This window comes from Leptonychotes weddellii, chromosome X (assembly GCF_054177405.1).
Source record: "Leptonychotes weddellii isolate Sample4059 chromosome X, ASM5417740v2, whole genome shotgun sequence".
In the NCBI taxonomy this organism is placed as follows: Eukaryota; Metazoa; Chordata; class Mammalia; order Carnivora; family Phocidae; genus Leptonychotes; species Leptonychotes weddellii.
Window position 1 is genome coordinate 54,129,716 of NC_138385.1, and position 20,011 is coordinate 54,149,726.

At 34.9% G+C, this 20,011-nt stretch overlaps 1 protein-coding gene across 4 annotated transcripts in view; it reads left to right on the forward strand.

Moving 5' to 3' along the window:
- The window catches only part of ATRX (ATRX chromatin remodeler), a 269,137-nt gene that overhangs the window by 84,173 nt on the left and 164,953 nt on the right, over positions 1–20,011 (forward strand). For all 4 annotated transcript variants that reach the window (XM_081808623.1, XM_081808624.1, XM_081808625.1 and 1 more), the window contains 2 exons: positions 170–3,255; positions 15,543–15,615. In XM_081808623.1, coding sequence (XP_081664749.1) covers positions 170–3,255; positions 15,543–15,615 — 3,159 coding nt within the window. The remainder of the gene's footprint in view (positions 1–169; positions 3,256–15,542; positions 15,616–20,011) is intronic.

Genomic DNA, 20,011 nt, shown 5'->3' on the forward strand with positions numbered 1-20,011 from the left:
TCCATAAAACCTTAGGTTTATGTCTGTTTTAAGTTTCTAGTAAAGAATAAGCAGATGACCCAAATTACTATTAAAATTCCTGGCAGGAAAATTTAAATTGCTTTAATAATGAAAAAATTTAGAGTGAGTTTCATTTTGTAATAATATTTTCATCTTTTAATAATTTTAGGTGGTGTGCAGAAGGTGGGAACTTGATTTGTTGTGACTTTTGCCATAATGCCTTCTGCAAGAAATGCATTCTGCGCAACCTTGGTCGAAAGGAGCTCTCTACGATAATGGATGAAAACAACCAGTGGTATTGCTACATTTGTCATCCAGAACCTTTGTTGGACTTGGTCACTGCATGTAATAGTGTATTTGAAAATTTAGAACAGTTGTTGCAACAAAATAAGAAGAAGATAAAAGTTGACAATGAAAAGAGTAATAAAGTATATGACCATACACCCAGATTTTCTCCAAAGAAAAGTATTTCCAATTGTAATGGAGAAGAAAAGAAATTAGATGATTCATGTTCTGGTTCGGTAACCTACTCTTATTCAGCACTAATTGTGCCCAAAGAGATGATTAAGAAGGCAAAAAAACTGATTGAGACCACAACTAACATGAACTCCAGTTATGTTAAGTTTTTGAAGCAGGCAGCAGATAATTCAGAAACCAGTTCTGCTACAAAGTTACGCCAGCTTAAGGCTTTTAAATCTGTGTTAGCTGATATCAAGAAAGCTCATCTTGCATTAGAAGAAGATTTGAATTCAGAGATTCGAGCTTTGGATGCTGTAAACAAAGAGAAAAATACCAAAGAGCATAAGGTCATAGATGCTAAGTCTGAAACAAAAGTACGAAAAGGAGAAAAACCCTGTGCTTTAGAAAGAAAAGATATTTCAAAATCAGAAGCTAAACTGGCAAGAAAGCAGCTGGATAGTGAGCACATGGATCAGAGTATTACAGTACAGGAACAAAGAGCAAATAAAAGTGCCAGTGGTGAACATAAGAAATCTGATAAAAAAGAAGAACCTCAATATGAACCTGCTAACACTTCTGAAGATTTAGACATGGATATTGTTTCTGTTCCTTCCTCAGTTCCAGAAGACATTTTTGAGAATCTTGAGACAGCTATGGAAGTTCAGAGTTCAGCAGATAATCAGGGAGATGGCAATAGTGGAACTGAGCAAGAACTGGAGAGTTCTTCTGTAAAATTAAATATTACTTCAAAAGACAACAGAGGAGGTATTAAGTCAAAAACTACAGCTAAAGTAACAAAAGAATTATATGTTAAACTTACCCCTGTTTCCCTTTCTAATTCTCCAATTAAAGGTGCTGATTGTCAGGAAGTACCACAAGATAAAGATGGCTATAAAAGTTCTGGTCTGAACCCCAAGCCAGAGAACTGTGGACTTGGACAGGAAAAGAATGATAATGAGCATTTGTTTGAAAGTGAAGTTCCATTACTTTCAGAAGAATCTGATCTTCGAAGATCTCCACGTGTAAAGACTACTCCCTTGAGGCGACAGACAGAAACCAATCCTGCAACATCTAATTCAGATGAAGAAAGTAATGAAACAGTTAAGGAGAAACAAAAAGTATCAGTTCCAATGAGAAAAAAGGATAAACGGAATTCTTCTGACAGTGCTATAGATAATCCTAAACCTAATAAATTGCCTAAATCTAAGCAGTCAGAGATTGTGGATCAGAATTCAGATTCTGATGAAATGTTAGCAATCCTCAAAGAGGTGTCCAGGATGAGTCACAGTTCTTCTTCAGATACTGATATTAATGAAACTCATACAAATCATGAGAAGACTTTATATGATTTAAAGACTCAAACAGGGAAAGATGATAAAGGAAAAAGGAAACGAAAAAGTTCTACTTCTGGCTCAGATTATGATATTAAAAAAGGCAAATCAGCTAAAAGGTCTATAATTTCTAAAAAGAAACGACAAAACCAGTCTGAGTCTTCCAATTATGACTCAGAATTAGAAAAAGAGATAAAGAGCATGAGTAAAATTGGGGCTGCCAGAACAACCAAAAAAAGAGTTCCAAATAAAGAAGATTATGATTCTTCTGAAGATGAAAAACACAGAAAAAAAGGAATGGATAATCAAGAGCAGAAAAATTTGAAGACTGCACAAGAAGGGTCATCTGATGATACTGAAAGGAAACAAGAGAGAGAGAATTTCTCTTCAGCAGAAGGCACAGTCGATAAAGACAGGACCAACATGGACTTAAGAGATCGAATCTCTAAGAAGCAGCAGTCAGGTGTTTCTTCTGATGGTGCTGATAAGCTGCCTTCAGGGAAAGAGGAGAGTTTTAATTCTCCAGAAGACAAAAAGGTTGCTGAAACTAAAGAAAAGAGTAAGCATTTGAAAACCAAATCATGTAAGAAAGTACAGACTGGCTTATCTGACATTGCTGAGAATTTCCCAAAGAGAGAGCAGAGTGATGAATCCTCTGAAGATGATAAAAAGCAGAGCAAAAAGGGAACTGAAGTAAAAGAAAAGAAAACTACAGACTTGAAGAAAAATATAATTAAGATGGAACAACAGTATGAATCATCATCTGATAGCACTGAGAAATTACCCGAGGGAGAAGAGATTTCTCGTTTTCCTAAAGGCATAAAACAAAATAAGAATGACACAACTTACGGAGAAAAGAAAAGTAAAAAAATAAAAGATAAAACTTCTAAAAAGAAGGATGACGTGTCCAATAATGCTGAGAAATTACAGGGAAAAAGAGATAGTTGTGATTCTTCAGAAGATAAAAGGAGTAAGAATGGGACATCCAGTAGAGTGAAGAAAAGATGCAACTTGCCTGAAAAGAGTTCAAGGAAGAGACAAGATTGTTCATCATCTGATACTGAGAAATATTCCATGAAAGAAGACGGTTGTGATTCTTCTGACAAGAGACTGAAAAGAATAGAACTGAGGGAAAGAAGAAATTTAAATTCAAAGAGAAATACCAAGGAAGTACATAGTGGCTCATCATCTTCTGATGGTGAGGAAAGTTCTGAAGACAATAAAAAGCTGAAGAAACAGAGAACTTCAGCTAAAAAGAAGACAGTCATTGTCAAGGAGAAAATGAGAAACTCCCTAAGAACAAGCACTAAAAGGAAGCAAGCTGACATTACATCGTCATCTTCTTCTGATATAGGAGATGATGATCAGAATTCTGTAGGCGAGGGGAGCAGTGATGAGCAGAAAATTAAGCCTGTGACCGAAAATTTAGTGCTGTCTTCACATACTGGATTTTGCCAATCTTCAGGTAAGCAAAAATAAATAAATTCGTAATTTATGCTTCTACCCTCTTGAATAACTACATTGTTTAATTTTCCCTGAAGCCAATCAAATGCAAGGTTACTGTTTAGGAAAAGGCTCTTCAAAATTTAAAGATTTACTAAAAAGCCTTCATTTATTTTTATGCCATCATTGGAAGGTGTTTCACTATCGTTAGTATTCTGTATCAGATATACCAGGTTTGTTGGATAGATAACAGAATTTCTTTACCAATGTTTAGTGCTTTTTCTGGAGTAATAAACCGTAGTTTATGAAGGAAAATAAGACCTGTGCCAGTAGTTCAGTAGGTATATATTCACGTAATGGAGATGTGTGCTTGGTGCTAGTATAACATAGTGTGTGGGAGTTTAAACTGCCTTGCCATGCATATGACTTTTTATGTAATCAGTGTGGGGCTCGAACTCACAACCCCAAGATCAAGAGTTGCATGTTCTTCCAACTGAGCCAGCCAGGCATCCCTGCATATGACTTTTTAAATTGGACAGATTAACTTTGTGTCCAGTGAAATTCTCTGAAAACTTTAAATTTACATCATTAAACCCACTGCTGATGCTTGTCAATTTTTTCTAATCACATGAACAGATGTTTCTGTCTATAATAATAACAAAATAAAAGAAAAATCCAAAAAGTAGATGAATTACCTTACCCTGAGGAGATAGAGAACTAGGACAATTAGTGGGTCAATGATGCCCCCCAAAAGAGTTATAAAAATAATTTTTATCACTGTTGTAGTTCTTAAAAACCAGTTGTATAATACATGTGCATATGTCACTTGCATTGTCTTTTTTAAGTTAGTAAACCTGTCAGTTAACCAGGGACATGTTAAACTTACTCATTCATATATTCATTCATTCATTCATTCTAAAAATTTATTTATATCCAACTCCAGCTTGCTTGCTTATATATTTATTTATTTATTTTATTCCTTTAAATTCCAGTATGTGTAACATACAGTGTTATATTAGTTTCAGGTGTACAGTATAGTGGCTCAGCAACTATACATTACTCAGTGCTCATCACAATAAGTGTACTCTTAACCCCCTTCACCTATTTCACCCATCCCCTCCTTCCCCTTTGGTAACCATCAGTTTGTTCCCTATAGTTAAGAGTCTGTTATTTTATGTTTGTCTTTTTTCTTTGTTCATTTATTTTGACTTATTTTATTTAGCATTATACTCTCATGATCCACCCATGTTGTTGCAAACAGTAAGATTTCATTCTTTTTTTATGGCTGAGTAATATTCCACTGTGTGTGTGTGTGTGTGTGTGTGTGTGTGTGTGTGTGTGTGTGTATACACCACATCTTTATCCATCTATTGTTGGACACTTGAGTTGCTTCTATAATTTGGCTATTGTAAATAATGCTGCGATAAACTTTAGAGGGGTGCTTATATCTTCATAAATTAGTGTTTTTCTCTTCTTTGGATATATACTAGTGGAATTACTGGATCATATAGTAATTTTCTTTTTAATTTTTGAGGAATGTTCGTACTGTGTGTTCCACAGTGGCTGTACCAGTTTGCATTTTCACCAACAGATTCCTTTTTCCCTACATCCTTACCAACACCTGTTGTTTCTTGAGTTTTGATTTTAGCCATTCTGACAGGTGTGAGGTGGTATCTCATTGTGGTTTTGATTTGCATTTCCCTGATGATGAGTGATGTTGAGCGTCTTTTCATGTGTCTGTTGGCCAGCCTTATGTCTTCTTTGGAATAATGCCTGTTTATGTCTTTTGCCCATTTTTAATTGGATTATTTCTGGAGTTTTTTGGTGTTGAGTTGTATAAGTTCTTTATATATTTTGGATACTAACCCTTTATTGGATATATTGTTTGCAAGAATCTTTTCCCATTCTATAGGTTGTCTTTTAGTTTTGTTGATTGTTTCCTTTGCTGTGCAGAAGCATTTTATTTTGATGTAGTCCCAATAGTTTATTTTTGCTTTTGTTTCCCTTGCCTCAGAAGATGTATCTATAAAAATGTTGCTATGGTAGATGTCATAGAAATTACTGCCTATGCTCTCTCCTAGGATTTTTATGGTTTCAGGTTTCACATTTAGGTCTTTAATCCATTTTGAGTTTATTTTTGTATATGGTATAAGAAAGTGGTCCAGTTTCATTCTTTTGCATGTTGCTGTCCAGTTTTCTCAACACCATTTGTTGAAGAGACTGTCTTTTTCCTATTGCATATTCTTGCCTCTGTTGAAAAATTAATTTTGTTGGAAATTGATTGACCATATAATGTTGAATTTAATTCTGGGCTTTCTATCCTGTTCTGTTGATCTGTGTGTCTGTTAATTGTGCCAGTACCATACTGTTTTCATTACTATAGCTTCGTAGTGTATCTTGAAATCTGGGATTGTGATACTTCAAGTTTTGCTCTTCTTTTTTGAGATTGCTTTGGCTTTCAGAGTGTTTAGTGGTTCCATACAAATGTTAAGATTATTTGTTCCAGGTCTGTGAAAAATGCTGTTGGTATTTTGATAGGGATTTCATTAAATCTGTTGATTGCTCTGCGTAGTAGGGATGTTTTAACAGTATTTGTTCTCCCAGTCCATGAGCATGGAATATCTTTCCATTTGTGTCATCCTCAGTTTCTTTCATCAGTGTTTTATTGTTTTCAAAGTACAGTTCTTTCATGTTCTTGGTTAACTTTATTCCTAGGTATTTTATTATTTTTGGTACAATTGTCAGTGGGACAGTTTTCTTAATTTGTAATTCATTATTAGTGGCATTTGTACATCATTATTAGTGTATAGAGATGCAGTGGTTTTCTGTACATTGATTTTGTATCATGTGACCTTACTGAATTCATCTGTCCTAGTAGTTTTTTGGTGGAGTCTTTAGGGTTTTCTATATATGGTATCATGCCATAAAGTTTTAGTTCTTCCTTACCAATTTGGATGCCTTTTATTTGTTTTTGTTTTCTGATGGCTGTGGTTAGGACTTCCAGTACTATGTTGAATAAAAGTGGTTTGAGTGGACATCCTTGTCTTATTTCTGATGTTAGGGGAAAAGCTCTCAGTGAACTCCATGGTGAACATGGAGTATGACGTTAGCTGTGCATTTTTCGTAAATGGCCATTATCGTGTTGTGGTATGTTCCTTCTAAACCTACTTTGAGAGTTTTGATCATGAATGGATTTTATACTTTGTCACATGCTTTTTTTATATCTGTTGAAATGATCATATGTTTATTATCCTTTCTCTTATTGTTATGAGGTATCACATTGGTTGATTTGCAAATATTGAACCACCCTTGCAGCCCAGGAATAAATCCTACCTGATCATGTGAATGATTTTTTTTAAAAGATTTTATTTATTTGACAGAGAGAGACACAGTGAGAGAGGGAACACAAGCAGGGGGAGGGGGAGAGGGAGAAGCAGGCTTCCTGTGGAGCAGGGAGCCCGATGTGGGGCTCGATCCCAGGACCCGGGGATCATGACCTGAGCCGAAGGCAGACGCTTAACGACTGAGCCATCCAGGCGCCTGTGAATGATTTTTTTAAATGTATTGTTGGATTCTGTTTGCTAGTATTTTATGGAGGATTTTTGCATCTATGTTTTTCAGAGATACTGGCCTGTAGTTCTCTTTTTTAGGGATGTCTTTATCTGGTTTTTGTATCAGGGTAATGCCTCGTAGAATGAATTTGGAAGCTTTCATTTGTCTTCCATTTTTTTGAATAATTTGAGAAGAATTGGGTATTAACTTCTTAAAATATTTAGTAGAATTCACCTGTGAAGGCATGTGGTTCAGGAGTTTTTTGATTACTGATTTAATTTCACTTTTGGCAGTCAACCAATTCAAATGTTAAATTTCTTTGCAATGGAGTTTTGGGAGGTTAAATGTTTCTAGAAATTTATCCATTTGTTCTGTTTTGTTCAATTTGTTAGCATATAATTTTTCATAATCTTCTCTTACAACCCTTTTTATTTCTATGGTGTCCCCTGTTATTTCTCCTCTTTCATTTTTGATTTTGTTTGAGTCCTCTCTCATTTTTTTGATGTGTCTGGATGAAGGTTTATCAGTTTTGTTGATTTTTTCAAAGAACCAGTTTCTGGTTTCATTGATCCATTGTTTTTTTGTTTTTGTTTTTTTTTTTAGTTTGTATTTTGTTTATTTATGCTCTGAACTTTATTATTTTTTTCTCCCACAGGTTTTGGGTTTCATTTGTTCTTCTTTTTGTAGCTTGTTTAGGTGTAAGGTTATGTTGTTTCTGGGTTTTCTCTTCTTAAGGTAGGCCTGTAGTGTTATAAATTTCCCTCTTAGAGTAGCTTTTGCTGCATGCCAAAGATTTTGGAGCCTTGTGTTTCGTTTTCATTTGTCTCCTTGCATTTTTTGATTATCTCTTTGATATCTTGATTGACACATTCATTGTTTAGTAGTGTGTATTTAACCTCCACGTATTTGTGTTCTTCCAGATTTTTTCTTGTGGCTGATTACTAGTTTCATAGCATTGTGGTTGGAAAAGATGCATGGTATGACTTTGATCTTCTTGAATTTGTTAAAAGTTTGTTTCGTGACCTCACATGTGATCTAGTCTGGAGAATATTCCGTGTGCACATGCAAAGAATTATGTTCTTTTTTAGGATGGAATGTTCTGAATATATCTGTTAGATCCATCTGGTCCAATATGTCCTTCAAAGCTACTGTTTTCATGTTGATTTCTGTTTGAATGATGTAAGCAGGGAGTTAAAAGTCCTCTGCTATTATTATGTTACTGTTGATTACTTTGTTATTAGCTGTTTTATGTTTTTGGGTGCTCTGGTGTTGGGTTCTTAAACATTTATGGTTGTTATACCTTCTTTTTAGGTTGTACTCTTTATGGTTATATGGTATCCTTCTTTGTCTCTTGTTACAGTCTTTTTAAAGTCTGTTTTTTTTCCATTACATGTATTGCTACCTGTCTTTCTTTTTACATCTGTTTGCATGATACATGTTTTTCAATCCCTTCACTTTATGTCTTTATGTCAGAAGTGAGTTTCTTGTTGTTCATATAGATTGGTTTTGCTTTCTTATCTGTTCACTCCATGTTTTTTGATTGGATCATTTAGTGCATTTACATTCAGAGTAATTATTGGTAGGCATGTATTGCCATTTTGCTACTTGTTTTATGTTTGTTTTTGTAGTTTTTCTCTGTTCCTTTCTTCTCTTGCTCTCTTCTCTCGTTGCTGGCTTTATTAGTGATATGCTTGCATTCCTTTCTCTTTACTTTTTTGCATTATCAGTTTTTGATTTGTGGTTGTCATTAGTTTTATATAAAACATCTTCTGCATGTAGCAGTCTATATTAAGTTAATGGTTGGTTAAGTTTGAATGTACTAAATTTTTGCCCCTCTCCCCAATGTTTTAGATATATGGTGTCCTACTTTATTTCCTTTTATTTTGTGAATCCCTTAACTGATTTTTATTGATATACTTAATTTTATTGCTTTAGTGCTACCTACTTTTCTTTACTCCTAATTATGGTCTTACCTTTACACTCAGAGAATCCCCTTTAATATTTCTTTTTTTTTAAGATTTTTATTTATTTATTTAACAGAGATAGCACAAGTAGGCAGAGTGGCATACAGAGGGATAGGGAGAAGCAGGCTCTCCACCAAGCAGGGATGCGGGGCGGGGCTCGATCCCAGGACTCTGGGATCATGACCTGAGCCAAAGGCAGCCGCTTAACCGACTGAGCCACCCAGGCGCCCCCCCTTTAATATTTCTTGTATGGCTGGGTTAGTTGTGACGAATTCCTTTAACTTTATTTGTTTGGGAAACTCTTTCTTTCTATTCTGAATGATTGTCTTGGTAGAGAGAGTATTCTTGGTTGCAGTTTTGTTTTCCTTCAGCACTTTGAATATATCATGCCAGTCTCTTCTGGCCTGCAAAGTTTCTTCTGAAAAATCTGCTCCTATCTTTATGGAGTTTCCCTTGCATGTATCTGTTTTCCTTTTTCCTGTTCCTTTTAAAATTCCCTCTTTATCACTACATTTTCCTATTTTAATTACTATGTGTCTTGGTGTGGACCTTCTTGGGTTGATTTTATTGTGCCTCCTGAATCTGGATGTATGTTTCCCTCCCCAGATTTGGGAAGTTTTGAGCTATTATTTCTTCAAGTAAATTTTCTGCCCCTTTTTCTTTCTCATGTCTTTTTGGGGTCCTTATAATGTGCCTGTTACCATGCATGATTGTGTTACTGAGTTCCCTAAGTCTATTTTCATTTTTTATTATTTTCTTTCTCCCTTCTGTTCACCTTGATTGCTTTCCATTACTCTGTCTTGTAGGTCACTGGTCCATTCTTCTACTTCCTCTATTCTACTATTTATTCCCTCTAGTGTGTATTCAATTTTAGTTATTGAGTCCTTCATCTCTGATTGGTTCTTGTTTATGTTTTCTACCTCTTTGTTGAGTATCTCAGTGAGGTTCTCCACTCTTTTCTCGATTCCAGTGAGTATCTTTATGACCATTACTTTAAATTCTCCCTTAGGCATATTACTTATCTCTGTTTTGTTTAGCTCTCTTGCTGTGATTTTGTCATGTTCTTTCATTTGGGACATATTCCTTTTTCTCCTCATTTTGTCCAATTCTCTGTGTCTTTTTCTACATGTTAGCCACGTGCTTTTGTAAGTAGTGGTCTTATGAAGAACAGGTCCTGTAGTGCCCTACAGTGCCGTGTCCCTTGTTCACCAGAACCTGACACTTCAGAATGTCTCCTGTGTGTGTTGTTGTACCCTAGTTTTATGGCTGAGCCTCATTTGCCTTCATTCCAGTCATCTGCAATGGCTCTGTTTGCCTCTTGTGGGCAGGGTTTGGTCCCTGTGTTGTTATGGGTCAGTCTGGTGCTTGCCTTGGGCTTGAGTTGAGTCACACCAGCCATTTATCAGAAATGCGGGAGCTTGGAACTGCAGGGTGTTCTCCCCATGTTGTCTCCTGAGAAGTTTTTGTTGGTAGCCTGAGCCTGCCATTAGACTGGATGTCTGCCCTCAACCTGCGCTGGGGCCACATGTGGACTCATGTGTATGCTTATTGTTCCCTCTGCTCCAGGGCAGAGTCATTTTGGAGTGGTGCTGGCCACTCTTGGGGCTGTAAGCACACTGCCAGATTTGTGTCACTTCTTTGGATGGTCTCCTGCCAAGGGTATGTTGGTGGGAGCTGTCTGTAGAAGAACGTGGGGGCAGGGTATGTGTGGTGCCAGCAAGGTCAATGCCACTTGTGGAAGGTATCTGGCAGCCACCTGAGAAAACTTTCCAGAGTCCAGGCTGGTGTGGAGGGGGCAAGTCTACAGAAGACATAGTGGGGTGGGACATGCTTTTAGCAAGGTATGTGGAGAGTGTTGGTGCCGTGCTGGTTCCTGCAGGAATGGGGAGGGAAATGACACCTGCCAGCTTTTTGGTCTTGCAGAAGTCTCCCAATGATCTCTGCCCTTCCAGCACATGCTCTGAGGTTAATAAAGAAACCACCTTCTCATATACCCCAGGCCCTTTTCAAACTGCTCTTTGTATGCTGTATCTCAGTGGGGTTGTTTGTTGTGTTGTCTCTTAAGGATGGGGACTCAATTTCCTCTTGTTCCCTGGTTCTTCCAGAGTTGAGCCTGCTGATTTTTAAAATGTAATGTGTGAAGCCCCAGAAGTTGTAAGTTCTTGGGAAGTTAGGTCCCTCTGGTTTTCAGAGCCAAATGTTATTGAGATTTGTCTTCCTGGTGTGTGGGTCTACCATGCCTGGGGTGCATAGCTTAGGGTCTGCTCTTTTTCCCTGTATGCACCCGTGGCATCCTTCCTTTCTTCTGACAGATCCACAGGTCACTTTGGCTCACACTGCCTCTTCGCCCTTTCTACCCTCTTTATTGTGGCCTCATCTGTACATTTAGCTGTGGAAAGTCTGTTTTGCCCGTCTTCAGGTCATTTTCTTTTTTATTTGCGCTGATGTGGCTGTTATGTAGATGTGACCATAGGATGAGGTGAGCCTGGGATCCTCCTGCTCTGCCATCTTCACCAGAAATCCACCTGAACTTTATTTTTAAATTTTTATAAAAGAGATTTTAGGTATAAATGTGTTCCCAGCACAGGCAGAATGTTTAAATTTTTTCTTTCAGTCCTTAGGTTAGGAGTTTCCATTTATCCCAATTAGATTTTGTGCAATTAACTTGAATTGTTTTTTAAGATTTTTATTTATTTTTATTTTTTTATTTTTTTAAAAGATTTTATTTGAGAGAGAGAGAATCGGGGGGAGGGGGCAGAGGGAAAAAGAGAAGCAGACTCCCTGCTGAGCAGGGAGCCGGGCACAGAGCTCCATCCCAGGATCCTGGGATCATGACCTGAGCTGAAGGCAGACACTTAACCAACTGAGTCACCCAGGCATCCCTGAATATTGCCTTTTAATAAAACTTTACATTCCTTGTATGGAGTGCTTATCTGATGAGTTGTTTTGAAAACCAAGTGTGATTTTCATGGCATATTCAGTTTAATGCGTTGCTGTATCAGATGCTTGTATGGCTTTTAACTACTGTCCGCAAAATTGTTGGCCTCAGTGTTTCAGAATTTCCAACTTTTTGACTTTTAGAAAGATAATATCGATTAGTTAGCATATATTATGTAATAGCCCCAATCACATGTGAGGCAACACTCCCATAATTAAACAAATTAGTATTTCTGCACAAAACGTGTGAACATTCATACTTAAAGGAATAACCAGTTTAGATTAGGTTTTGCAGCCAAATGAACTTTGGCAACAGCTTGTAAAACTTAGTTTTGAGAGCCTTGATTTCAGAATTTCGGTTGACCTTTGAAGAATGAAGGGGGTGGGGATACTCACCCCCTGTTCAGTCAAAAACCCATGTTTAGCTTTTGACTTCTCAAATACTTCTTTTTTTTTTAAAAGATTTTATTTATTTATTTGACAGAGAGAGACAGCGAGAGAGGGAACACAAGCAGGGGGGAAGTGGGAGAGGGAGAAGCAGGCTTGCCGCTGAGCAGGGAGCCTGATGCGGGACTCCATCCCAGGACCCTGGGATCATGACCTGAGCCAGAGACAGACGCTTAACACCTGAGCCACCGAGGCGCCCCTCAAATACTTAATTCTTAATAGCCTACTCTTGACTGGAAGCCTTACAAATGACATAAATAGTTGATTAACACATATTTTGTATATTTTATATACTATATACTATATTCTTACAGTAAAGTATAAGCTAGAGAAAAGGAAATAACAAGAAAATCATAAGGAAGAGAAAGTAATTATAGTGTAAAAAAAAAAAATCCATGTATAAGTGGAGCTGTGCAGTTCAAAGCCATGTTGTTCAAGGCTCAACTGTATGGTAGTGTAAGAGATTGTTTGTATTCAGTGTTTTGTTATCAGGTTAGTTGGGAAAACTCTTATTAAGGATTAGAGTATAAGAATAATAAATCGTGAGTAGTTACATGGAGTATTCTCATTGGCAAATTGTAGGCTATTGAATCTTAAGAAGAGATGGCAACGTATGGCAAATATTTGTAGGGTGCATTTCCCAATAATTCCTTACCTGAGCACTGGTCTAGATCACTGTGTTCCATTTTGATCATTGTGTTCCATATAACTTTGTTCTGAAGGATCATCGTGCTGATTAGGAGGTGATCCTTTTTTCATGTATGTATCCACAGAAGCCTTGAGAATTGAGCTTTTCTGCAGATGCCAGTCTCTCAACTATTTAGTGGAATAAGCCATGTTGTTTGGATTTTCTTTACCCTGGATATTTCTTGGAACTGATTACTTTAGATGAAAAAAAGAAGATAATTTTGCTTGGGAATTAACACATCTAAAAATTGGCCTTTGTAAAAATGCTTAAGCAGAAAAGATTATGAAGGGTGTTGAAAATAAGCACTATAAAAAGTACTGTTTCAAGATAAGTTTGGGTGTGAGCCAATGATAAATGGCATTCCTTTTATTTTTTTGAAGATTTTATTTATTTGTCAGAGAGAGAGCACACAAGCAGTGGGGGTGGCAGGCAGAGGGAGAAACAGGCTCCTAGCTGAGCAAGGGAGCCTGACGCGGAACTCGATCCCAGGACCCTGCAATCATGACCTGAGCCGAAGGCAGACGCTTAACTGACTGAGCCACCCAGGCGTCCCGATAAGTGGCATTCCTTAATAATTTGTATGCATATAGAAACATAGTATATTTTCTTAATGTGTCCAACTTAATTAAGGGAACATTATTTTTGAACTTTTAAAAAGGCTCCCCTGCTCCCATATATTTAGATAATTCCAGTTTATTCAGCCATAGTTGGGTATCCTATTATGAGGTACAATAGTTTACTAGAAAAATTTGGATTTGGGAATGGCATGAGCAACTAAAATGAAGAACGTGGTCCTAGGAGATTGCAGTCCAGTGAACAAGATAGACATAGATAAGTCATTATTTAAAAAAATACCAGAAGAAACATATAAAACTAAAATGGGGCTGCATAATAAATAGCAAGTGGGCCATTTAATCTAAATATTAGAGGAAGACTTAGAAGAACAGGTAACATTTGAACTCAACTTTGAAGGATGTGTCAGATTTTGAAAAGTTTAATAGAGGAATGACAGTAGTATTCTAGTAATATTTCATTTGAAGATTGGTCTGCTTGAGGTATTTATTGTGAGTTTGGTAGGATATTCTAAGATTTGTTTTTGCCTTTCTGTATTTAGCATATTTCTTTTTTTTTATTTTATTTTTTTTTATTTAACATATTTCTATCTTGAACCTATAGTTATCTGTGTTCTTTATGAATTTTTTTCCTTCATTTTCTCCCTATATTTTATTATAAAGCAATTTTATTTTATTTTTTTTTTAAGATTCATTTATTTAGAGAAGGAGAGAGCGCTTGAGCTGGGGGAGGGGGAGGGAGAAGAGAGAGAATCTCAAGGAGGTTCCGTGCTCAGCACAGAGCCTGATCTCATGACTCTGAGATCATGACCTGAGCCGAAATCGAGTCAGACACTTAACTGATTGAGCAACCCAGGTGCCCTCAAAGCAGTTTTAAATATACAGGAAAGTTTCTGTCATTAACATTGTACTGTGTTTGCTTTATCACATACCTGTTTATATATCCTTCTGTTTATCCATCAGTGTACCTAATTTTTTTCCCTTTTTAATTGTTCATTTTGAATTAATTATAAATTCACAGGATATTGCAAAAAAAATAAAAAACAAAAATCATACAGGGAGGTCTTGAACAATACCCTTAATTCAGTTTCCCCCAGTGGTGACATCTTGTATAACTATAATACAATATCAAAACCAGGAAACTGAAGATTTATTGCAGTTTCACTAGTTTTTCATGCACTGATTTGTGAGTGTATGTGTATGTAAGTATAGTTCTATGCAATTGTTATCACATGTGTAGCTTTGTATAACCACTACTACAACCAAGATACTGAACTATTCCATTACCACAAGGGTCCCTTGTGCTACCCCTTATACACATTCCCCTGCTTATCCCCATTCTTAACCCCTGGCAAGTGTTAATTTCATTTTCATCTCTAATTTTGTTATTTTGGGTTGGAATCATGAGGTGTGTAACCTTTAGAGATTGGCTTTTTTCACTCAATGTAATGCCCTTGAAATCTTTGCATTTCAAAATAAATGGTAAACATCAGCATACTACTCCCTAATTACTTCAGCCTATATAGTATTAATTAGAGGTTAATACATAAGTTTGTTTTTGAGGTAAAATTTACATACAGTGAAGTGCACAAATCCTAACCTCTTTAGATTTTTAATCAAAGGATAGCAGTGTAGCTTTTTATAAGGAAATCAGTTTTACTATACTTGAATATATCTCTTGGTAATTCTGATCATGACTACAATACAGATTTAAGTATTATTTTACTTGCTACTACCAAAATATTAATAGCAATTTTGCTATTCTTCAGTTTAAAACAGAATAAATTAGACATCTGTTAACTTTAAACTTAAAATGGATCACTACAAAGCTTATTTCAGCAAGAAAGTTTTGGTACTGTGATGCCAAATTGATAAAGACTTGTTACTAGGAAGGATTAGCTTTAAAACTGTTGTATTCTGGGAAGGAACTTTGAAATATATAAAATCCAACTATTGTTGTACTGCTGGCACTTCATAAATTCCCCATTGTGCTTTCCCTATACATTTTTTTTACTCATGTTTTGGATCCAGAGTACAGTTTAGAACCCACTAATTGTTTTGATGTTTTTGGCTTTCAGTTTTATTTTACATGATTTTACTTATATAGATAATTTAAAGCTAATTTTAAGTACACTTTTTTCCCCTCAAGGAGATGAAGCCTTATCTAAATCAGTGCCTGTCACAGTGGATGATGATGATGACGACAATGATCCTGAGAATAGGTATGATTCCATCTGTAAGGACTTAAAAAAGATTATAACACACCCTAGGCGTGGGCACAAACAGCAGCAACGGAACCGCAAGCCGGTTGTAAAAACCAGGAGTGCCTGCCTTAGAAAGACTCGCTCACAGTCTTCCTGCAAGTTTGAAAGAAAGGCCAGAAAATGGGCTAAAACTCAGAAACCTTAAGAGAAAGTAAATATAAATATTAACACACCTAGCATAGGGTGTGTTATAAATACAGCACTGTCAATTTTACGTTCCCATGTAAACTGTGATAATTTTTTGAGAATATTTTAATTTCAGATTATTTTATTGATGAAGATAAATCATATCAATAAATTGGTGACAACAGACATTTCTCTCCTCAATATCTGATTATTGTTTTTAATTGCCATCTAATGTGGTCCTATTTATTAAGACCCATTCAAAGTGAAGAAAAGGAGATTGCTCTGATATGTAAGATTAAGAAATTCTTTTCAAAATAAGTATCAATTTACAAGGTGTCCAGACTGATTTGGATTTTAACCATTTTTCAAATAAAATAGATAGTATGATAGTATTAACTTTAATAAGACTTAAACAGTAGGTTAGAAGTAAACAGTGTAGCCTTTACAGATTCACTTAACCTAAGGGATGGCTGGGAGAAGAAAAAAATACAAAGACACACCCATATCCTAACAATGAAGAATAATGAAAATGTATTAAAGAATATAACCCTAATTTTTTTTTTTACCTATCTTTTAAACCCTTCCTGAAATATAGTATATCCCACACTCATAATCTTAAACAAGATCGTGTGGTGTAGTAGGTGGAATTTTAGAATAATGGGGATAAGAATATCTGATTTCTAGTTGTAAAACTTCTTTAGCTGTCTGTGTGATTGTGCGCAAGTGACTTAACTACTCTGCCAAAATTTTCTGATTCCTAAAATGAAAGGGTTGGATGAAATTTTCCCTAATTACTTCCAACACCGATTATCAATGATAGACTTGATGGTTTTACTAAAGAACACTATATTAACCATCCATTTATTCTACTAGTAAGTTACAATATTAAGAAAACATGAAAATATGCATGTAATTTTTGTGTCATAATTTTGTGGGAAATTAACTTTGAGTTAGTAAATGCTGTGGGCCGGCTGTTATTCTAGCTCTGTTTTCTATATCTTGTTGATGCTGATAGGGTTTTCTGTTTCTAATATCAGCATTCTTCTAATAGGAGAATGTTTTTATTAAGGTAAATGAACAATTTTATTTTGTACTTTTAAATAGAGATTAATCATGGGCACAGTGATTCAGATGCTGCTTACCTACTTATGTTTTTTTATTAAGAAATATATGTATCCATTATTTTATGAGATGGGGTGGGGTCCAGAAGATTGGTAAAGGCATACATTTTATTCATCAGCAATTTTTATAGTACATGATCATAGCACGATTATGAAAGTATTTAAAAAAATCTCTTTTAAAATGCTTTAATTCCTTTTTATTTATTTAGACTACTAATTTGTTTTCCTGTAAGCCATGAGGACTCAAATGTTATTAAAAGGCTAATAATGTTTAATACATGCTATATTCTAATTTAACTATATACGTGATGAACCTTAATCTCATATTTAGCCACCAAATGAGAGTGTCATTGAGGTATGATAATTTTATATTTGCGTTAGAACTTGTCAAAATATGAATATCATTTTCATCTTTTAAGTTGCTTGATTATATCTCTCTGTAACTGGCAAGTATTTTATTGGAAAGTCTATTTAATTCCATCTTGTATTTGTGATTACAAAATACAACCCTGTTCAGTACTTTTGAGAAGAATTTTATCTTGAACATGTTTTTCTTTATACTTATTTCAATGTGCCTTTATAAAATATATCATTAATAACTTGTTTCATTTTCAACATACCAAAGAGGTATCTAATACCCACGATGGGCATACAAATACCTTCTGGAACTATTTTAGCATAGATAATGTATTTGAGCATATTTGAATACGCACTAAGCAACTTTTAAAAATTTATTTGCGGATCATGATTAAGTCTTGGAGTTATATTTACCAATTTCACATTTTTGAGTAGGTTGTATTTTAGTACATAGCGTATTGTAATTCTGTGTAAATTTGTACACAATTGTGTAATTGTGTATAAATTGTGTATACCTTTCTTATGCTTTAACTTTTTAGCAATGTTGTTAATACATTTTCAGTGTTGACGTTTATGGAGAGGTAAATAGTGTATTAATGCCAATGCTTAAGTATTTGGATGCAATAAATTTCTATAAAACTTTTTTCTTGTTCAAGCATTTAATTTTAATTATAATGCATCTTTTCATGAAAGTTGAAAGAATTTGTTAAAATCAAGGTATGGAGGGTAGTTTGTAGCCAAAGAAGTTTTGATATTTCTGATATTGAGGAAGTAAATACTTTATAATTCCCTAAACATATGTACTTATATATATTTATGGGAAAGTTTTACAGTGGATTTCACTACTGTTTCTGTCTTTTCTGTTTTTAAAGCTATAATAGTTTTTGAGGTCATTTAAAAAACTTAGCCATGTCCTAAATAGTTTAGTATGTGTGAATATATAAATTTGGTATTTTAGCATACTGTTATGTAGCATCATTCATATTTGAAAGTAAATGTATGCTATTGTGAGATAGAGTGGTCTAACTTATAAATTAATTTCTGTTTAATTGCATTTATTTAATAAACAGTGAAAAAATATAGGTTGACAGTTTAACTTTTTTTGGTTGAACTTTTTAGAAAAAAATGTAAATAGACTAACTTTATAGTTTGAATTTTGTATAATTGGGAATTTACTTAGAATTTTCTAGCTTAGACTTAATGTACTTTTTGAAAGGGAGAATAATATGAAATAGTTTGTCAGGTTATTTAAATTACACATGTAATTTTAAAGTCAGCTGTTTGAATTTGCCATTATGTTAATGTTGCCTTTCAGATACCTATTGTGTTTTAAATTGGTTCTTTCATTGAAAAAATATTTATTTATGTAATTTTTTTATTATGGTTGCATTTCTACAGTTATCTGGCATTGAAAATACAGTATGATTCTGTAAAAGGGATATTTTGACCAAACATTTTCTAATATCCTATATTTGAATACCTACACTGTGTATTAGCCTGAGTGGTAAGATGTTAGTTTGTTCAAGTTTAACAGTGTTAGTGTTGAGGATCATTAAACCAGGCTTGTCTTTAGAGGTTGCATTACTAAATCAGTGAGGAGTCCATTCTCTCCGAAAAAGAATTCTTTTCAGTATGTTCTTTATTTATAGATTTTTTCTAAGTATTCTTTCTTTATTCCAGTTTTGACTAAAAGCTGAGATTTTTTTATATGGATACTCTCCCCTGGAACACACATGCAAATATTTACCTTATATTTGAAGAATGCTTAATTGGGTCTAATAATACTCCATAGTTTTCTCATAATTTCTTTCTCAGTGGGGCTAAATACTTATTACATAGAAGCAAAATTTGATGTGGAGATTGCTTAAAAGAATTGCCCATTGTTAATAGAAGTTCTACTTAATTATAGTGGGACTACACTGTAGCCTTAAAAATTTCCAATTATTTTGTTATTTGGTAATACTTTACTTTTCAACTGGTAAATATACAAATGATTGTTTTTTCCCTACTAGCTTGGTGGGGGTATTCTGTTGATGAAGGTTCTGTACTATTAATTCAGCATATTTTCAGAAGTAATTAATTGTTCCTCGATGTTGTTCATGCTAATGAAGATATTTAATGATTGTTTACCTGATTTCAGCAATGTTTAATGGGTTGAGTATATCTCACGTCCCTTCAGCAAGACTTTTCATTTGGTTTCCATTTTAAGCACTTTTCAGAATGTTCATCTTCTACACCTGTCTTTATTCTTTATACGAATTTGCTAAATCTGGAATAATTTTTTCTCTGTGAAATGTTTGTTTTTTTTTTTTCCATGGTGGTCCTGTTTGGTTACCAAAATTGCTTTGGTTCTCCTTTATTGTTTTGAAAAACCTGAAGCATTTTACTTGTTTTTATCTTTGAGCAAGGGTTTTTAATTCCTGGCAATTTTAAGGTAACTCTTTTTCAGTTTACTTTGTTTTTATAGTGCAGGTAAGTATTGTAAGTCATTTAAGTATATATATAGGTGTCTAGTCTGTATATAGGATCCATTTGTAGATAACTAAACTGGTTGCAGTTGCCATAAGATCTCTTTCTTTTGCTAGAATTTTCAGCAAGGAAATAAATATGATCAGTAGTGGTGATCTCTCTGCTTAAGGTTTAAACATTATATCTAGCCTTCCTTTCCTGTTCTCTGTTCTTTGGTGATATTGGGACTTTTAGAGAATGGAAAATAGCCCCCCCACCCCCGTAAAGGGAGTTTGTATTTT